Source organism: Vespula pensylvanica, chromosome 1 (assembly GCF_014466175.1).
Source record: "Vespula pensylvanica isolate Volc-1 chromosome 1, ASM1446617v1, whole genome shotgun sequence".
NCBI lineage: Eukaryota > Metazoa > Arthropoda > Insecta > Hymenoptera > Vespidae > Vespula > Vespula pensylvanica.
In genome coordinates, this window is record NC_057685.1 from 19,555,307 (window position 1) to 19,577,081 (window position 21,775).

At 47.2% G+C, this 21,775-nt stretch overlaps 1 protein-coding gene across 1 annotated transcript in view; it reads left to right on the forward strand.

Annotated features, from left to right (window-relative positions):
- The first annotated feature begins 126 nt into the window (after positions 1-126).
- LOC122631600 overlaps positions 127-21,775 on the forward strand; it is a 44,730-nt gene continuing 23,081 nt past the window's right edge. The window contains exons 1-5 of the mRNA XM_043817509.1: positions 127-5,383; positions 5,462-5,839; positions 16,692-16,735; positions 19,241-19,331; positions 21,372-21,380. Coding sequence (XP_043673444.1) covers positions 131-5,383; positions 5,462-5,839; positions 16,692-16,735; positions 19,241-19,331; positions 21,372-21,380 — 5,775 coding nt within the window. The 5' untranslated portion in view covers positions 127-130. The remainder of the gene's footprint in view (positions 5,384-5,461; positions 5,840-16,691; positions 16,736-19,240; positions 19,332-21,371; positions 21,381-21,775) is intronic.

A 21,775-nucleotide genomic window follows, 5' to 3' on the forward strand; every position in this document is an offset into this window, starting at 1 on the left:
GCGACGACCGAGAAAGCTTAGATCGGGGGAAAACGTTCGAGAGAAGAGTTTGAAAAGGAAGAGGGAGAAGGGGGAAGAGCAACGAATCGAAGAAAAGTGGAAAAGTGAAAAGAGGGAAAAGAAATCGAGAATGGAGTCCACGAAGTTGGGCGGCACCGCGCCGACCAGCCCGAGAGCGCACTCGCCCGCTTTGCCGAGCTACTGCACCAGCTCGGACGGTAACATCGATTACATCATCGGCGACTATATGGAGAGATTGGGCACGAGGCTCAATATCCTCGAGACCGAACTAAAGTACGCGTGGAGGGCCCTGGATTTGCTCAGTCAGGAGTACATAAAAATGTGGGAGAGATTGGAGAAATTGGAGGGTCTCTTGTACGAGCAACAGACGGTGATAAGTCAGCTGATCGAGTTTTACGCGAGCGGCGGCGGACACGAGAACGGCGCCGAGGTCGTCGAGGATACGTTGGCCGAGCAGCAGGATTCCGTCGGCGAGTTGGACGCGATCGCCAAGAGCTTGAACGCGACGATAGGCATGGAAGAGACGAGCGCGCTGAGAGAGAAGCTAACTCAGCAGGAATTGGCGAGAATGCACGGTCTGGCGCAGGACAGCGCGACCGCGAACGCCGTGGTAACGGACATGCACAGGAACGTAAGAAATTTGGAGACTCTGGAGACGCTCGAGGAGGAGGGCAACATACCGGACGAAGCCTTCTATCGCAGCCTGAACAACGCCTATAGGGAGGACTTGATATGCGGCGACACGTCGAGGCCTACCTCGCAGCTCGGTATGATATGGGAGGAGGCCGAGGACGAGGACGTCAACGGTAAAAAGGAGAGCGAGATCGATATCTTCGAGAAGGGTTCGCCGAAGGAAAAGGAGGCAGAGGAAACCTCGGTGCAGCAAACCAAAGAGGAGATTCAAGCGTCGGTCACGAAGAAGGAGGACGAAGCGGACGAGGACGAGGGCGAGGTATTTAGCGCGGCCGATTACAAAAGCTATCGAGGCAATACTCCTTGCGTGAGCGAACAAGACCTCGCTCAACTCTCGAGGCTGAGCTCGATCGACCAGGTCGCTTTGGAGAAGCTCCACGAGCTCGACCGATTGACCAGCAAATTGCAAAAGGATTCGCAAAATCTGATCGAACTGCAGTCGCGATTGATAGAGTCGCCGAAGCGCCGATACTCTTCCGAGGCCGAGGCTAAGCTGGCCGAGGAAGCGAGCAGCATAGACGAGCAATTGCGAAAGATCTACGCGGAAACGGACGTGGACAGTTGGACGTTTTCGAAGAGTCCCGGATCGACGGGCAGATCTTTGTCGAGGGTAAGCACCGATAGCGGCCTAGCGACCGACGGTGACTTCACCGCGAGATCCATCTCGCCGAGATTGAGTTCCGCTTCTAGGAGCAATTTGGACTCGATTTCGAGCACTTACACGCCACCTAGATTAGGATACGCCTCGGCGGTCCTAGAGAAGAGTCCCGAGCCGGTGATACAGTTGCCCATCGACGTGGGTAACTTTGCCAAAGGCTACGCGGAGAACAAGGAGCTGACCGATCTGATGGCCGAAAGTTTCGCGGCGGTCACTTGCGCGTCGCCGACCATTTACAGCACCACTACCGACAAGGTACCGTCGCCGACGCTCTCGGTCGGGAGCGTCCACAGCGTCCACAGCGTCCACAGCGTTCACAGCGTCCAAAGCATTCGAACGAGACAAGACGGCTACTTCGGCAGCTCCGCCCGATTGAACTTGGACTTTCAAGAGAGTAGAACCCCGCCGAGCCCCTCGCCGAGTTCGCCACCGCCCCCGGCGCCGCGAGATTCGACCGAGTCCTTCCTGATGCCTACCGCGACGGAGGATAGAGAAACCGAAACGAAGAGACCTCAGAGTCCTGGCAGTTACTTGAGGAACGCCGAGAAACTGGTGTCCCTGGATCAAGGACGGTTAAGCCCGCGTACGCCTCATTCGCCTAAATCCCCGAGAGTATCGCCCAAGCATCTGACGAAGCCGGTCAACGCGGCCAACATAGTCGCGACTAAATCCGACTCCGGTCTGTCCTCGATGAGCGGATGGAGCAGCTTGGACAAGTCGCCGAGTTCGCCGAAGAATTCGATCGGCAAGCCGTTGACTTCCTATTCGCTCGATCACACGAGGACGACCCTGGCTGCGTCCTCGGCGCAGCCACCGGCGAGGACCTCCAGTCCGATACCACCTCTTCCGGAAAGCACGAGCGCCGCCGTCATCACGCAGGAGCCTCTTTACGACACTCCCGAAGGTAGAGACGCGTTCGCTACCGCCACGGCCACCACCAGCGCTCATACCTATTCGACGTCGACGATGAACCACTTGTCCTCGTCTTACGCGTCGTCCATGAAATCACCGGCGGCGAGCAAGGACGATTACAATCTCGTACCACCGCCGGCGCCAGGCGCGAGCACCTGTCAAAGTCCAAAGAAACGAACGCGCCAGCAAACGGCCCTTCAGCACAGCCTTCAGCATAATCTTCAGCACGGCATTCAGCATACCTACGATTCCGTACCGTCGGCAACCGTGATGGATTACGTCTACAGATCGGAACAGCCCGCTATTTATTCCGTAGCCGGTAGTAATCGTCAACAGGTCATTACGACCGTCTATACCAGCGGTTCCGGTAGCTACGGCTTCAAAATAACGGGCTATTATCCGGATTCGGTCGGTCAGTACGGCAACTATCAAGAGAGTTACAACGCTCTGCAGTACCCCGAGGCGGCCGGCATGACGACCCATATGAAGAAACCATTAAGAGGGTCCTCCTACGCGGAGCCTACGAGCAACCAGGACGGATACAAGGCCGCGATGTACCGTACCATGTTTCCCACGGGAAACATCACGGACGCTCTGTCCTACTATCCGACGAGCGCGAGTTTACCGCGAACGGAGAACAACGAGAGTTCCTGGATAAACTCGATGGACGAACAAATTCCCCACGACTCTACCTCGTCCAGTATCAGATCCCTTACCTCGGACGGTAGTTACGCTCAGAGCCCTTACACGGACCGAAGGTATCCTCAACCGCCGGCCTATCAAGCGCACCAACAATATCATCACACTTACGCCAATCAAAGTTATCCGCAAACCGTCGGCTATCAGCTACAGCATCCACCTTGCGGGCAAAGGCTGATGAGCAGCACCGAAAGCGCGCAATTAACGGACGGCTATCAGAGACAGTGGCAACGGGAGCATCAATATATCCAGGAACACGAAAACGCGAGAATATCGATGGAGCAACAGCAGCACCAGCAGCAGCAACAGCAGCAGCAACAGCAGCAACAGCAGCAGCAGCAGCAGCAACAGCAACAGCAGCAAAGCGAGTACTACGACGCCTCGAACGTGATAGTGTCTCAGTCCGGTTACATCAGCATTGCTTCGAATATAAAGGATCACGAGGTGGAGAGCACGAAGTTAACCAAGAAGATTCGACGCGGCGCTTCCTTGAAAAACGCAATGAGCTCCATGAGCAACTGGCTGCCCGATCTTCATCTGAGCAAAAGACACCGAAGTCAGTCTTTGCCCGGCGGAGTCCGAAGGGAGGATCTGGACGTGTCTCAGGACAATCAACAGAAACATTTGTCCGAGACGAGCGCCGGCAGAGGACGAGGCAGAACTCAAGCACCTAGAAAAAAGAAAAAGCATACTTTGGTATCGACCGTTTCCGGCATTCTTCAAAAGGCCAAACGTCGAACTCATCATTCGCAATCGCTGTCGGATCCCGAACAATCGGAGACCGAGTGGAGCAGCGGCAGACAGAGCGGACTTTCGGAGGACGAGGACAGCGTGATGTCCGACGTTAATCAAGAGCAGCCGTTCTTCGCGAAAGTAAAAACGGCGAGCACGAAACGGAAACCGGCGCAGCAACCGATCACGACGCAGCAACAACAATCGTCTCAGCTGACGCAACAACAACAGCAGCAACAGCAACAGCAGCAGCTGCAGCTACAGCAGCAACAGCAACAGCAGCAGCAACAGCAACAACAGTTGCTGCTGCAGCAACAGCAGCAGCAACAACAACAGCAGCAACAAGCTCTGCAACAGCAGAACCTTCAACAGCAACAGGTTCTGCAGCAACAAATTCAGCAGCACCAAGAACAGTTACAGCAGCAAGCCGCGCAGGAGGGCTGGGCGAAGGAGAAGGAACAGAGGAGGATCGACTCGAGCGAACACGAATCGAGCGAGCAAACGTTAGCCATGGAGGAGGAGGGAAAGAGCACTGGCTCGGGATCGGGTGGATCGTCGATCTTTCAAACGGTCGGCGACATAAAACGATCGACGGGTAGCTCGGACGAGGCACCGAACGAGAAAGCGCCGAAACTTCCGCCGGTAACCATAATGGGCGGTGCCAGCATGGAATTCGCCGTGTCGAGAGCCCTCGGTAAATATCGCCAGCGACAATCGTCGACGGTGTCGGACGAGCAACCGCCGATGGAGGAAGGCGCGACCGAGAAGAAGTCCGACGAGGGTAACGGTCAATCGTTAGAGCCGAGTTTCGAGTATCCCGAGGATCTCTCGGAGAAGAGCGAGAAGAGCGAAAAGTCGAGCAGCGCGCGATTACCCGAGTTGGTAACCAGTTTGTCGGAGGAAGCTCCACCGTCCGAGGGCAGTCCGTCGGCGTCGAGCGCGAGAGGATTCGTTCAGAGCGCCGTTACGCGATTTCTCCCTCGACATCAGCAATCCCTCGAGATACCTTGGGGAGGCGGCCGTTCCGGCGAGGACGAGGACAACAGAAGTACGCACTCTTACAGAAGCACCTCGAGGGTCTCCTCGAGACGGCAGAGCACCGAGGACTCGATCGATTCCGAGGACGAGTGGTACTGTTACGAGTTGCGTAAACTCGAGGAGCTAGAAAGGCAATCGCAAATGGATATGGAAATGAGCGAGGTCTTGGTGGAGGAACCCGAGGAGCACGAGCCCTATCAACCGGACGACGCCGTAAAGGAAAGGATGTCCTGCGTGCTCAAGGAGCTCAAAATGAAAGCCGGCGCGAGGCCTAAGATCGAGTCGAAGGAGGATAAGGAGATTTTACGAGCCGCTAAAACGAACGGTCCGATCATCAAGGAACGTCGAATCGAGGAAGTCGCCGAAAGATATCCGAGGGACGAGAAGCCGATTCCTAAGAGAAAATCGGCCGAGAGTATAGAGGCCGTGTTCGCTCGGGTTACGGACTACCATACGTGGGCGCACGAGGAGGAAGCGAGAAAGGAGAGAGCCGCTACGTCTCCGAGGACCGAGGACGGTTCCTCCTCGGGCGAGACGTCCGGTCCGGATAGTCCTGGACGATCTATGGACGACGACGAGATCGAGGAGGAGGAGGAGGAGGAGGAGGAGGAAGAGGAGGAGGAGGAAGAGGTGGAGGTGGACGAGGAGGAGATCGAACGGAAGAGGGCTCGCGAGCGGGACGAGGTGGGAGAAGGGCAATTGTCGAAGGATCGCGACGAGGAACGATCCAGACGAAGTTCCAGCGGTGGATCTATACTGCGACAGGAGGAGAAAATTCTTCGGGCCGCGGAATCTCTCTCTCGCGAAGGTAGCCTGATCGTGGGACTCGGAGGCGGCGAGACCTTGGAAGAGGTCGACGTCGCCGAGACGGATGCGAGCCCGGGCCTACCCAAGATCAAGATCGACTCCTCCTCTTGCGCCGGGGCCGTCGACGGCACGATCTTGAAGGAGGGCCAGATTAGTCCCGGTCCACCTGGCTCCAAGTGGAAGCTCTTAAAAACGTTGAAGGAACGGAAGGAAGAGAAACTCAAGGAGATCGAGGAAGCATCGAAAGAAGCTGCGACCATTTCTCAGGGACCCACGGCGGTGAGTATAATGATCAAGTGAGGACACGAAAATCTCTGTAAAGCGTACTCGAGATTCGGGAGCTGGGTCAAGTCCTAATCTTTTTCCGTACCTATGGAAACTTTACTTTATCGAGTTTAGTTTTCCAAACTCAGATCTCACCTTGTACCGTAAAAAAGTGAACGAAAGAAGAAAGAAAAAAATAAAAACGAACAAAAACCTAAACGAGCTTATGAGAACCAACAAACACTTTTTATACTCTCTCTATACTTCCGTCGATGTAAAAAAAAAAAGACAAAAGAAAAAAAAAGCAAAAAGAAATAATAAAAAAAAAGAAAGAGCAACGCGGTATTCTCCGAACGACAAGTAACGATTATTTTCGACCACGATATTTTCGACTACGCTTACGCTTCGAATTCGGTTCGCGAAGGGCGGCATCTATCGCGAGTACCTTTTTCGTACTCGTTCGCACCGTACGTACGCAGCAACGTTTCCAAAGATTTTTCGATTTTTCGATTTTTCGACTTCTCGATTTTTCGTTTCTTCGCGCATTTCGCACTTACCGCGCGAGGACATCGTCTACCTCGAGTATCGAGTACGCTGCACGTCCGAAAATGGATCTATCTAGACGATAAGAGCGATCTAAAGGTTTAAGGCTTATCTTAAGGCCGCGTCACCTCTCGTGACGCGCGCGTATCCAGTCAATAATACTTAACGATACAATACGCGAAAAGCGAGTCAAGCTTTGCTATCGAGTAAGCGTATGTTACCACAGTAGTAGGTTATACCGATGCCCTTTACGGAGGATCGAAGGAGCGTTCGAGGAATGGTGGAGCACCCATCGCTCTAATTACGAAAATGTATCTTTGTCAATTCGAGTGCGACACCACCGACGCTTGGTTTCTAAATAATATTCCTAAGAAGCTAACGCCCGTAGGAGGAAAAGTGGAGTAGAAGTCGCCGTTGGATACTCGTTCGGTATTCGCAGTCGACGAACCATCGAGTCGCTCGTCGAAGCGTCGCCCGAGGAAGCTCACCTAATAACGTATATATAGGAAATTATTTAGATGGTGCTTTATCAATCGATACGCTTTCGAGGTATTATCGTTAGAGGGGAAACGAGGAGAATATAGGAAAATTCGGAGAAGGAGTAGGTTCGACTGCCTGCGCGATCTGCATCGCGGACGCGAAGAAGAAGAGGCGAGTGCCCGCTCCGGATGGATACCAGTGTCTATCGCGAAAAAGCTCAGCGTATCGTATACCTACGTATGTATATCCGACTCGCATGACTGTTCGTACTAGCATTAGTTCCTATATTTCGAGTCTAACTTTACGGCTTAAACGATAAACGCCTAGGGCGAGGAACTTTTACAGACTCGTAGGCGCGTATTTGAAATTCTAACGAGAAAGAATATTTTTTGGTCTATCTTTTCTCAAAATTCGATGACTTCCGAAGCGTCCAAAGCAACGAGGCTTGTCGTTGATCTCTTAAGCGCTCATCGTACGGAAATACGCGCGTCTGATCGCGTGGATTATACGTCGCACCCCCGCTTCTCCGTATCTCTATAGGTATCGCCTTGTCCGTGTCGAACGATCGTTTCTAATTACGACGTTACTTGTAGCGAAAGGACTCGAAGAGCCTTCGACGAACGAACGGGAAAGACGAGCCAAGAAGGACCTTTCTTTCCTAAGGTTCTTCGAGCCGATCTTGAAAAAGAAAAGGAAAGAGAAAAACCGTATACGACGCCCGGCCGTTCTCGATTTTATCGGACCGGGACTCTACCAGGCGCTTATTAACGTAGTTAATAACGTAGCAAAAGAGAGACGAATTCTCGAGGGACGAGCCCACGTATGTAGATCTCGCAGGCACGACTCTCGCGTCGTTTCGTGCACATCGAACGGACGCACGTCGAAATCACGCACACGTACCTTACGTACGGATGTACGCGTACGCGTACTTGATACGGTAGTTACGTTAACGCGAAAACGCTCAAGACGCCTAACCGTTCGCAGCTATACTCTAGAGATATCCAGCGACGATCGAGCGAGCTATCGTTTCTCGGTCTGTTTGTCGGAACGCGCTTTGCGTCCGAGCGAAACGAAACGAAACGGAACGAATCGTTCGTTCGTCGCTCGCAACGTTAGAATACAGTATAAGGGGATAGTTGGTTGGTTCCACTTCCATTGGCTCATCCGTGTAAGCGAATGGCTCCGTTGTACCGCTAATGGAACGTGGCTCATTACGCGAATTGACACAAAACTGTATACCACGACTGTTGAAACTGGCAGGATCGGAATATAGGAAGGCGCGTAAAATACTGTTCGAGCGTACATTTACGATAGTATTATAAAGCGTAGTTTATTAAGGAAGTTTCGTTCGTCTACGAGTGTGTCTCTGTATGTGTGTGTGTGTGTGTGTGTGTGTGTGTACGAGTATATGGAACGGGAGAACGATGATTCTAATTACTATTTGACTACGACCTATGGACTCTGGAAACGCGAACACATATGGACGACGTACGAGCGCGCACGCATCACACCGACGATCGTCTTTGTCCGAAAGTCTCCCGAGCGAGCCTCGGCGTTTTGTCCGCTTCGCTCAACGAAGCTAGCATCTCGAAATATCTCGAGCTAAATATTTCCAACGAAGAGAAAAAAAAAGTAAAAAGAAAAAAGAAAACAGGAAGAAAAACAAAGATCAAGGAAGAATCGGCGCGCTTTACCATGCCTTCCGCTTTATCGCCTATTCCGTTTTATCGAGCACGAAAGACGACGATCGATTCGTCCTCCTATCGAGACGAACTTTGACAAACGAAACGAAAATTGCAATTCCCCTCGATCGCTTCTCTTTCGTTCGCCCTCTTTCTTTCTTCGATCGTTTCCCACGAATCGTTTTATCGTCCTCGTCGAGCTAGCGATTTCTCAACGACAAGAACGAAGCGCGACTTTGCGACTTCCTTTCTTCCTCTTTTTTCCACGCGAACGTCGGGAAAGCCGCGAATGTCGTGTCCTGTACGACGCGAGTACTTACGCGCTTTATAGGTATACGCGTCTATATACGTGCTATATACACGCGTGTCATCCATCTACACGTCCAATATCATATGCTTCCGTATCTAAAGACTTGTGCAAGTGTAATCGTATCCTCTAATCGAGTCTAGCAATTTATTAACCTGCATAACTTTGGTGTTTAGATTTAGGCGGTTTCGGGGTTTCATCGCGCGTCCCAATACGGCGAACGATATGAAATGGGGGCTTTACTTTTAGGCGCTTCTAAAAGCGAAAGAAGGTAACTATGTCAATTGGAAGGAATACGCGAGGAAAAAAAAAGAAAATACGCTTGGGTGGGTGGGACGAAGAAGATAATTCGAAGAACGATAAAGGACGAGTCGCGTTATCCGGAACGCGGCAACGTGAAAAAGGGTAGTCGCGCATACAGGTTAAACAAGAACTGTACGATCCCGCGATGTCCGTCCTCGAGGAATATTAATTCGTATTAAATCCGTTCGAGATTCAACGTCGAATATCTAGCTGCTCCCTCGAGAAGGCCACAATGACTTCCGACATGAAAGAACGAACAAACGCTTGGTGCGCTTTAGCGAAAAGATAGAAATCGGAGGAACCACGATGACATCGATTTCTTTCTACGATTCGTCTCTTTGCAGCCTCGTTTCGCAGTTCCACTTTTTTAAATGGAGTACAACGCGAATTTCATCGACATTCGAATCGTTTACGCTTGTTATCTTTTTACAAAGACCAATTTGCAATACGCGGAACGATCGTCCCGTGCGTCGAAACTCCTTTTTTTTCTTTTTTTTTTTTTCTTTTCTTTCTTTTCGAAGAGCAACCTCTCGCTATTCTTCTTTCGTTCGATGAAAAATTTCGAATCGTTCGTGTCGCATCGTTTCGAGCGAACCGTGCGATATCTTCGTTGAATCGTAAGCCAGCTGGCGCATCGACTTTTGTTATCTAGGAAAAACTTAATTACTTGACTCGCTTAATCAGTTCCTCTCTATTCTGGCACACCGACATGTGTATATTTCTTGACGCCGTAATTTTGCTTCTACATAAATTTGCAAATGTAATAAGTTTCCGAGAAAGACGTCTTATCGCCTAACGCGATATGATCTACCAACGAAAAAAAGCCTTCTTTTTCAAAGGAAGAAAAACCGACGCGGGTTACTTCCAATTTGCAATTGGCTGTGTGAAACGCGAAACACGCAAAAGCCCTTTTAATAAATCTATCGTTATCGCGGGATAACGTCACGTTGCGAATACGAATCTTTTTACGATTCCTACATGTTTATTTATTCAAAGTTTAAAGTTAAAAAATGTAAATGGAAGGATGAGTAAGAAAAAAGGAGTGAATTTCCGATTGGATCTGCCGCGAGTGAAAGCGTAAAAATGAATTTTAATTGGTCAGACTATTTTATAAAGTTTTTTTCCTGCACTGTCTCGAGGGATTGAAAACTTTGCTCGACTCGGTGCTCCGTGATCCCGCATAAATCGATCGTGACGATGAAATTATTTCGCGTACAGAAGCGTGTACAAAGATGAGAGAGAGAGAGAGAGAGAAGAAAGTGGCGAGCAAAGCTCTGGACGATCGAGGCGTTAATGCGATTTACTCTCGAGGACCCTCGAAACGAGGCCGCAGCAAACTCCAGACCAATTCTCTACCATTTCTCACTTTTATATAAAACGCGAATAAAAACGCGTGACCGGTTAACCGTCGCGTTCTTGCGCGTCTCTCGCGGCGCGTTAAAGTATTATATTATAAATAAACGAATATGTATAAATATTCGAATATACATATATATATATATATAAATAAATGCAATTATAAGTACGATCGTAACGATCGTTTAATCGATATTGTATATGTATCTATATCGTCACGGTGTTAAATCGTAAGTGTCCATATGCGCGCGCGCGCGCGCGCACCATACATTTTAATAACACGCAATCGCTTATATCTCGTTTCAATCAAGGATCGATCGGAGCCGAAAATTCTCCGATTTCTTTAAAAACGATCGTTCGAAGCGACGAGCTTTCTTCGCGATTATTGTAGCCTACAGATATGCGCGTGCGCACATAAACGTATACAAATACACACGCAAAAACACACATACACGTAGAACGTAGGCAAGCGAGCCTTTCGATTCTCCAAAAATCCAATTTGTACGCTCGTTCTGCTCGCGAGATGCGCAATCACACGTACAAACGATATATGTATAATCCGTTAACGATATCATCACCGACGAATCATTCTCTTCTCATCGACGCTTTTATGCGCGCCTCATCGTACATAGAAACACACGTCTATATATACAACACAATAGTATATATACATACACATATATATATATATATATATTATATTTAACTGTACCGGATATATCGTAATCTACGCGGTAGTTTTGTGTCAATTAATACTATAATGAACGAACGTTTAGTCATGTTTTTTGAGAAACGGATAAACGTAGACGATTAAGCTTACGTGTGATAATTCAAGCAGGAACGAAGAAATTTCTTGTGATAAGGGAGACGTATCCCCTCGATGTCTCGCATTCTCATAAGTACGCGTCGTTACTTTTTTATTAGTACCTTTCGCCTTTAAATCTCCTCCGCGAGTTATTCCGTAAGAATCTCTTGAGCGACGTTGAAATATCGATGCACCCGTATCGGAGAATATCCATAATATTTGACAAGTATCGTTATCATTGAGCGATCCCGATATCGCCGTGCATTTTTCCTCGACTCGGTGTTTTCCGATTCACGCGCTGTAAAATCGACAGAGCGGATTCGTTTCGAACGGCTTATCCATTGCCAGGTCGTGCACAAACTCGAAATTTTCGATATCGAACCGACTCGGCTGACCGTCGGCACCGTACGTACGTGCCTATCGACCGATAATAAAATGATCGATCGGTCGATCCGTCATATCGCCTGTTATCAACGCTGCTCCTTCGGTCTCGGGGATACCTTGAAAAACTCGCGAAACCGATCGCTGTTTCTCCGACTCGAGAAATCAATTTTTCCTCTCCCGCCCCCTTCTCTTTCCTCTTCGTACATCGGATACATGCGGGTGGTAGGTCGCCGAAGCCTCTCAAAGCGGATGAAATTCTCGTATCTCATCGTCTTCGTCTTCTCGGTCCTGTTGCACGCAGGGTCGTATTCCAGATCCGTAGCCGGTAGCAACGGAATCGCGAAGTAAGAGTTCTCTACGTGCTGCACGAATTTATTCAGCCGTATTCATACGTATATCCTACTCGAGGACAATGAACCGCAAGGAATGCGACGCCCGTGTTTTCATCTCCCCGGAACGGCGTCCTTTCGGGGAAAATATTTTTCGCAGCTGTCGCGAGGAAACGGATAGAGAGACGGGAAGAAAGTATGACGCGTTAAAAGCACGCGATTCGAGGACTAGGTGAGATAGAAACGTAAGTCGGTGTTTCCGTTCCGCGGCACAGCTGGTTCTCTCGATCGAAGTAGAACGGATCTACGCTCGAAGAAACTTGCCGCGATGCGACGAGGGCACCGCGGTGCTTTTTGGTTCCAACGCCTTCGGCGGAAGGTCGAAAGTAACGCATCGAAGTCCGTGACGTTCGAGGGTGCATCGAAGCTAATACCTAGACCGCACGAATGATCCGATATCTATATATCGGATGCGTCCTTTCGGAGAGTTTCGATTAACGTCGCTCGTATTTCCGCGCCTATTCGTTCAATCTTTCATTACCCGTTTGGTCTTCTAGCTCGAACGAATCGACGCTTGGCACGGGAAAAGAAATCGTGCGATATCTCGACGAAGAACATCGAGAGTATCGGTATGTTTGCGAGAAAAGCGAGACGATCGAGGCGAACGTCGAAGATTAGGTTGTACGCCGAGCGGATTTATAATCGACTGCTAGCACAATTAGACGCACATCATGCCAAATGTCACGCATGTCACGCATACGGCTCGACATATCATTCGCAAAAGTTGCGCACGCATAATCTCCACCACAATCTATACATACACAGTGTTCGGATTTATCACAAAAACACATGAAATGTCTAACTACCTGTAACTAGGCGCGTCGACGGCCCGTCTTGCGTCCGACTTACCGCGCGCGTTTCGATTAATTTCGATGATTAAAATTTTGCGATTTTCAAAACGCATCATCGGGTATCTACGTATATCCGCCAAAGATCCAGGCATATCAAGTCTCGAACTCGAACGATTTCTCGCAAAGCTCCGTTCTTTCCAACGCGTCGCCTCGGAGTCAATCCCTTCCGACCGTCCCTTCCGATCTTCTCGTTACTCGAACCTTCCGATCGAGTAAACGTTACTCTCGGCCATCTCTCTTCGTACCTTCTCGGCGCGCAACGAGCTTCCAGAGTTTCCGTGTTCGACGAGAAAACGCTCTAACCGTTACGACGAAACGGTCCCCGGCCGAACCTAACCGAGCTCGGACTCCTCCCGCTTACTCGCACAAATCCGCGCGCTTCCCTCCTTCTCGATATACGGAAACTTTCGTCCCGTTTTCAAAACTTTTTCGCCTTTCCCTTTACGACCGAACCTCCTGCCATCGTCGAGAAAGAAATTTTATAACTCCGATAAGGAGTCTACGAGCGTAAAGCGAGACACCCGGGTTCGAACGCTTTTGAAACGCTTTAAAGTCTATTCACATATCAGATGTATCTTATCGTCGAAGGGAAATATGCAAAATTTATATATGTATATGCATATCTATATATATGAAATACGTATATCGTAGACGAGAAAAATTGGTAAAGTTGTCGCGAACGCAACGAATTCAACGAGTTGAAAAGAAACAATTACTCGTACGTGTCATTTGCGTATATGTCGCGTTGGTAAGCGGACGTACGACCGGCCGAGAGCTTTTGCCTCTGACGTCCTCGGTTCTCTCCTTCCCTCGTCGTGCACGCGCGACCTCGCACGAAGACCTCGCGCGACTTTTATGACTCTGCGCCACGCGTAGATACGTACGAGCGAACGTCGGGGGACGTGACCTCGACGTGTTCAACGCGATACTCGACAAGTGGTATAAATAAAAATCTAACCCACGTTAACGCTGTTTCATTTTCGATCCTTTTCTTTCGCGTTTTCGAAGAGGACGCGCGATCTAACGCGACGAGGAACGAAGGACCGAGCGATCGATAACTTCCCTATCGCATTTTCATATCATAGATATCTTCGTACCATTAAATGTCGTTCGTATCATTCGATTCGAGAAAGGTCGATGCCTTTCTCTCGATCGGTGTAGCAAAGTGAAAACTATTCAATGAAAAGCAAAAAAAAAAAGAAAAAAAAAAAGAAGCAACTCGTCGATCTCGCGATTAGCGCGAGCATCGAAGCGGCGATTAGCGTATAAGCGAATTAAAAGGTAATACCATACGGTTGTTAAGGCCTAATAGATAAACGGACGATAAACTCGTTAGACGATAACGAAAAAAAAAAAAAAAAAAAAAAAGAAAAGAAAAAGCAAGCGAGTAAGTAATTAAGTACGTTTCGTTATCTATTTCAGTTTGTATATTTCCTTGCCTTCGAGCGCGTCTCCTTTTTCTTCTTTTTCCACGATTTTCTCTAGGAAAAGGGCAAAAACTACTCCGAGTCGAAAAAATACCCGCGACCGAGCTCCGTGCAATTAAGGTACCGTGATATACGATTTAATCGTAAAGAGAAGCTTTTCGCGACATTTTTTCCGCCGTCCGCGTTGCGACGAAAAAGCGTAATCGAAGCATGCTTAGCCAGGAAATTACTCGCTAACTCGAAAACTCGAGCCTTCTTCCATTTCTTCTTGCAGTTTTACGTTCATAAAAGAATAACGAGAAGAATATTACATTATTTTATAAAAGTCCGACGGAAGAAGCTTCCGTGCTCGAGCTTCTTAAAAATAATTACGGTCGATTTTGGAAATATTTTCTTCGAAAATCCGACGATACGAGGGGGGTAACTCTCGAATCGATTCATTTTCTTCGATAAAGAGAAAAAAAGAGAGAAGGGAGACGCACTCGATAGCGGTCCACTTTGTGGCTAAACGTTCAAGAAAACGATAAAAATACTCTGGTGTTACCGAGGCTTCTTCTAGCGAAAAAAGATACTCATCCCTTCCGCAACACTGTCCCAGAAGGAGTAAGAGACAAAGGTGAGAAAGACAAAGATAGAAATAGGTAGGGAAAGAAAAAGGCAAGAGAGAGAGAGAGAGAGAGAGAGAGAGAGAGAGAGAGAGAGAGAGTGAGTGAGAGAAAGAGAGAGAGTGAGAGAGAGCGAAAGAAAAGAGACACTAACGAAGGAGGGACAAAGATACCTGCGGCTCTCTAAAAATACTTATTAACACTTGTTACGCGCTATCGATAAGTTTATATCGTATCTCTATCATAACAAAACTTTACGAGTATTATACGTGATATTATATTTATACGGGCTGTTACGCGCTGTCTCGAGGACAAACGTGAAGAGAAGAAAAAGAAACTTCCATTTTCATCCGCGAGAAGGCCGGCCGAGCGAGTGGATGGAAACTAAAGGCGAGGCATTTCGCACGACGATAAGAAGATCGAATTCATGCGTTTTTCATTTCTTTTCTTCGTAGATTGAAAGAGGTAAAATTTCGCAAGGGAAAAGAAATTTAAGTAAAGAGAAAGGTGAAAGAGAGATGGGGAGAGAGAGAGAGAGAGAGAGAGAGAGAGAAGGAAAGGAAGGAAACTCGAAGGAGATTCGTGAAAAGCGTGAAAAATCTCAAACGAGCAGAAGCGATTATTAGAAAGCGAGAGACGGCGTTTCCGAATCGATTTTCAATCGGGCACTTGATTAATGTAGCAGGATCGAAGAAAAAGCAGAGAGACGAGGCGAAAGAGAAAAGCGCTTATCCGTGCTACAAAAAAGGGATTAAGATAAATGCTGGCTCATCCGTGCTAGTATTACGCGTTTACTCGTCGTAAGTATAGAAAGAACGCGATGGTTCGGGGGCCGAGAGAAAACGAGAAAACGCGTCTGTGGAAAAGTAGAAGAACCGTACGAAGGAGAGATCGTAATCCGTAGCGCGACGTCGTGGGATTTAATGATGACGAAGGAAGAAGAGGAAGAGGAAAAGGAAGAGAAAGAAGAAGAAGAAGAAGAAGAAGAAAAAGATAATGCACTAGTTGGCACGAAAAATGTCTCCTTTTTTTATTTTCTCTCGACCTTTTTTTTCCTTTCGCCTGTTACTATTAACTAATAGGAAGACACATTTTTAAGGCCGATATCGCGAGGAACCGAGTTCGTTAGTCCCTCGTCCCTTGTTCGTTTTCTTCGTATTATTTCGTTCGTTTTTCAGCCCTTCTTCGTCTTCCTCGTGTCGTTATTTCTCTACGTCTTCCTATCATTATTTTATCTTTATTATTATTTCTCCTATTTCTCTCTCCCCCTATTTGGACAACTCGGATCGGCGTTTTCTCTTTCAAACGAGTCTCTTTCGTCTCGAGTCGAAGGTTAAGATCGCAAGAAAACAGCGAGCGAAGAAGCATCGTGCGTGCGCGGCCACGGAACGACTCGACTTTTCGAGATTTCTTCCTTTGAATTTGCTGATCGCGAGACCGAGACTTTCCCTCGCTAAAGAAAAATGGAAAGTTTTTTCTTCTTTTTCTTTTCGAACCGTACGAGAGAACCTTCTCGTCGTCTCGCAGCTCTCGTAACTCTTTCCGTGGCGGCACGTTTTCAAAGACTGTATTATCCTATTTTCTCGAAAGCAGGAAAGAAAAGGTAATATATAAAAACGCCTGCGTCATCGTCGTCGCGCGACCGGCATACGCGCGCGCGCGCCTTCTCCATTTAGTTTTTCAAACTACTGTTATTAGGCTTGTTTTTAATAAAAATTGTTTTTTTGTTTGTTAGAACGGAAGCGGACCAGGCGGCGAATCCGGTGGACGAGCTAACGGGTACGTATATTTTCCCTCGTCCTTCTTCCTAACAAATCCATTTTCCTTCGCCATTGACGTGTTCACCTTTCGACTTGACCTTTGAAATTATACGAAAGCCAAGGAAAAGAATTTCTCCATAGGTACGTACGTGTATACAATGCGAACGTCGACGTGTTCGAGACGCTTAGAAAAGAGGAAGGATAACGCCGTAATTCCGCTTCCATGTCCGACAAATCGTCCCGCTGTCAAAATCGTGAGAAGAAAACTTCCTGAAAAGTTTCTCGAACGTTTTTCAATAGAATTTCCCAGATAGGAAGTTTCGGATCGTGAGAAAGTTAAGATTTGTCGACGCTTCCATCCGCCGCGATCGTCGTCGCGTGGATCGTCGAGTGCGACCTAGGCGATACGTTGTAATTCGATCGTCAAAGATGATAATTGCTCGACCGGAAAGTAATTTCAACTTGCTTATGCGTCATTAAAGGCTGCTCTTGGAAGGACGGTTAAAACGATCTAATCGAAGGGTCGACTCGCGATATCGCCTCTTTTCTCTTTTCTTAAGGGGAAGGAAGCCCTTTCATTGGCATGCCACGAGAAAGGGAGCAGCAAACTAGGATTCTCTACTCTGACACATCGGACGCGGAGGGAACGTTGAAGAGGGTCGACGAGAAAAGTGCTTCTTAATTGTTGCGAGCTGCTCGAGGCGAATCGTTTAGGGATCTCGAGACAATCGATAATGCTCTCGATTTAAAGAGGACCTCTTTGCTAGGACATCGGAACATCGGAACATCTCACGATTTCGATAGCTTACCAATTTCTTTCTATTTCCATATTCGGAATGTCAAAAACGACGTCGAGAACAGGCTCGTAAGCCTGCAAGCCGAAAACACCCGTCGGCGAACCGTAAGCCGTATCGGGTCGAAAGTCGAAACTGCGAAACAGAGGGACCGGACGGAAAATGGACAGAGATTCGGTGTGGTCGAGTAGCGGACCGTTTCTCGTTACCACCGCGACACCGTTCGCGCTATCTCTCATCCACTCCTTCAAACGGAGCTTAAAGCTCCTTTGATATTTATCCGACCGTGTTCCCTTATCGCAAGCGTCAGGCGAATTGGCCGCTATCGCCATTCGGATGTAATCTTCCTCGACGATGGAAAACGGTGCGCATCGAAAAAAAAAAAAAAAGGAGAAAGCCACGAGAGAAACAAGGCCGAGCTTTCGACAAATTGACAAAGGCATTCGTTAATCTCTGCTCCGAGCTCTTTCATCGAGAAAACTTTCACTTTTATCTCGCGCCGAAAGAGAAAACTTTTTTTTTCTTTTCTTTGGTTTAACGATCCCTCGACTCGGCTTTAAAATCTTTGAACGAACGATCCGTCTCCGTTAGCATTCCTTCTCGATTTAGATTCTGCAAAGTTTAATCAAACAACGTGTAATCTCCTTCCTTGCGTGAGAGATTCCGGTTTACGTCGGAAATATGAGGATTAAGAGAGAGAAAGAGAGATTACGTTCTGGGCGTAAACCGTCTCGAAATGATGGATCGTTCGGTGTGATACTTAGCTGTCGGGAAAGGTTTTTATTCGAACGTTGCCCTGAAAATTTATACGATCCGACTCGAGAGAAAAGAAAATCAGGTCGGTCGAGAAAAGTATCTCGAAGCGAGGTAAATAAATAGGGATTTTTTCTCGCTTTTATTTTCTTGCGTTTACATCGAAAGTAACCGCTACAATAATTGATAGAAAGCCGCGGGTTTCTTTGCTAGGTCAATACGTACGCGAGTACTTACGTACTTACGAGAGCTCGGCAACGGAGTACGCGCGGCCCGAAAAACAAAAGCTTTTTCCTAACAATAAGGGAAGCAGTTGTCTCGTCGACGAATTGCGACGAATACTCGTCGGCCTTCTTTCGTTCTTTCTCTTCCGTTTTAACTAATTGTTCTATATCGTTTAATAATTTTCAGCTTGAGATTTAGATCTTTCCTTTAGAGACCGTTCCTCAATTACTCTACGCTTTATAATTGCTTTTCAAGGCCTAACGTTTCGCCGTACTAATTACTTATGATATAAAATTCCGGAGGGGATATGAAAAAAAAGAAAAATATATAAAAAAAAATTTCTGCAAAAAGCACGCGAAAAAAGCTGGCTACGTTCGAAAAAGTTCTTCGTCGCGCTCTCGAGATGCTTCTTTCGAAAGCGGGACAGAGATATCTCGGCCGTGATCGTTGAAAGAAGAGTTTGCGATATTGTTGTTAAAGTTCGATTACTTTTCGATTCATTCTGAATCAAAGAAGATCCAGACGAAATACGATTTACGTATATGAATGTCGATTGACACAATAAGACTGCGATAAGCTCTCGTCGTCGGCGTGCACGTTATTATCAAAACTTGGAAGAAAAGGAGCGATCAGGGCTTTCCCGGTAACTTATTGAATAACACGATTTCTGATATCTATCTCATTATCAATTTTTCACGCGACAAAAGACGTCGTCGGTGCGCTAATTCTCTCTCCGTAATCCTTTGTTACAGGCATCCAGGCGATAATCCTTTCTACAGCAACATCGACAGTATGCCGGATATTCGACCGCGTCGGAAGTCGATACCATTGGTCTCCGAGCTGGTAGGTAGTCGATCGCCATATTAATGCAATTCCATCGTTGTTCCGTCTACAATAAATCCCTCTATCTCGTCATATAAATCCGTACGTGTATTATTATAGGTACATAAATACACTTTGTAGGCGCGAACATATCCCGAATCGTCCGCGTTTGTCGAACTTTCTTAATTCGACCAACGAAACCGAAACGTTCTAGTCGTCGTCGTCGTCGTCGTCGTCGTCGTCGTAGTAGTAGTAATAGTAATCTTCCTCCCTACCTGTCCTCCAACGAACATGAATCGCGAGGAACGAACCCATCCTCGCTTTCCCATCCTCGAACTAATTGCTCGCTCGGCTTGTTTTAATTAGTTTTACTAGCCGGCTCGAGAGAGGATCTTGGCATGTCGCTCTTTTAACGTTTACCTCACGCGACCCACGCCCTACGAACGAACGAAAAACGATTTATGCCAGCGTACTCGCCAACGTACTCGAGTATTCTTTCCCCCTCAAGCCATTCTCTCCTCTCTCGACGACGACGACCAAATCGATCATAACACGGACGTACCGTAAATTCGATTTTTCTGTCGCGCGACTTGCCTTCCGTATTGGCTGCTCTTATCAAATTTCGAAGACAATAGAATCGATCTCGAGCTAGCCTCTAAGGTAACTCGCGACTCATACGATGGCACGTGCCTCGTTCTAATCTAATTACGTGTGTTTGCGTTTCAGTGTTACATCGTCTGGCTAATAATCTAAAAATGCCTATTGTTAACGGGCGTTAAAAAAAAAAAAAAAATAAGAAAATTGGGAAAAAGCATGGAAAGAAAAGCAAAGCTTTAGAGAATGTAGGAATTCTTAATTCAAGTATCATTTTCAAAAGAATCGCGGATCGATCGATAGCGCATAGAAAGGAAATTCGTTTGAAATTCGTCTCAACGAGAACGAGAACGAAAACGTCGCGTCGATATTCGTTTCTACTCTCTTTTTCTTATTTCCTTTTAATCGGAGGATAATCGAAGGCGTTTCGCGCATTTTGGCCGACGTTCGCTAACGACGCGTCCGAAAAAGCAATCTTATCGAAAAAATCGGATCGGATTGCATGCGTTCAAAGAGATTTCATATCGCGTTTCGATCTATCCGCGATAAGTAGAAAATCGATACGAAACGATCCGGAGGATCCTCAACGTGTTTCGTACGTTTGTGAAAAGGAAAAGGAAGAAAAAGCGTGGAGGAGAAATTTTTAAGGAGATTGATTTAAGGAGTTTCAAAGTCGGTAGCTAGTTTTACGAGCGACGATGTTTTAAAGTCGTTATTTAAGCAGTAACGTGACTAACTTGGCACTCCTCCTTTCGGAATCCCTTGAGGGCACCTTAGTTTCCCGAGCCCGTTGTCTGTGTCCCTATATGTTCGGTGTCGAAAATTTCTATCTGATTGTTGTGTAAAACGTTACCTCGCCAAACGGAGAACGGACACGTCGATTCAATTCGACCGGATATCGACGACGAGAACATTTGAAAATTATCGGACTTTGGCGGATTACTCGGCCTAATAATTGAACGAATTCGCCGATACCAATTGCAATAAGGATTTAGTAATGAAAGGAGCAAATAAGCCGATACCAACGTCATATTCCGATAATTTCCCATAAAGGAAAAGTAGCCCAGCCAAATCGTTTATTTCACTTGATCTCCTTCCAACGTTTGTGCAAAAGTTTATTTCATTAAGACGTATCGCGCATGGTATCGATTTCTAACGGGCTATCGTTCCTCGACGTTACGATTACGCGTGTCCGTTAAACATTGTCTCTGTGCCTCTCGTGTGTCTAACTTTTTAACACATTATCTATACTCGTTTCGTTAGAAAGGAAAAAGAAAAGAAGAATAGTATAAAATAAAAGAAAATAATTAAATGGACGTAAATGATACACGTACTAACCAGCATATAATGCTATTTTCTTTGTTTGTTCTCTGTGGCGCCCGTTGTTGTATCCACCTGAACACCTGAAAAAACTAAACCACTCACTGAAAAAAACCTCTCAAAAAATCTCAAAAACTCTACCTCCAGGTCTTGAAGGTACTAATTAAATGCCTCCTTAGCGAACTTAATTAAAAGAAGCTTGCTTGAACGTCGCATGCGATTGCTCGTCGTTTCGATATTTCTCCTTCTTATTTGCTTTCTTTTTTGTGTTTGTTTTCTTCGTTATCTTTCGTTTATTTTCCCTACCCTCGCTTTGGTCAAAAAGTAATTCGCTTTTCCCTATCCAGAGCCATTTCGTTAGTTCGTAGCCTTTGTTCGTTCGATCGTCGTGGCTTTGGTTCTTAGCGACGCACCGCGAACGCATGCGTTTCGAAAGGCCGTACCACAAGCAACGCGTCTGGATTGTTATTTCCTTCGTTTAATCCGGGGGAACGGTGAAACGAAAAAAAGGAAAGGTCGAAGGGCGGAGTAGATAATGGTATAGTCGAGGT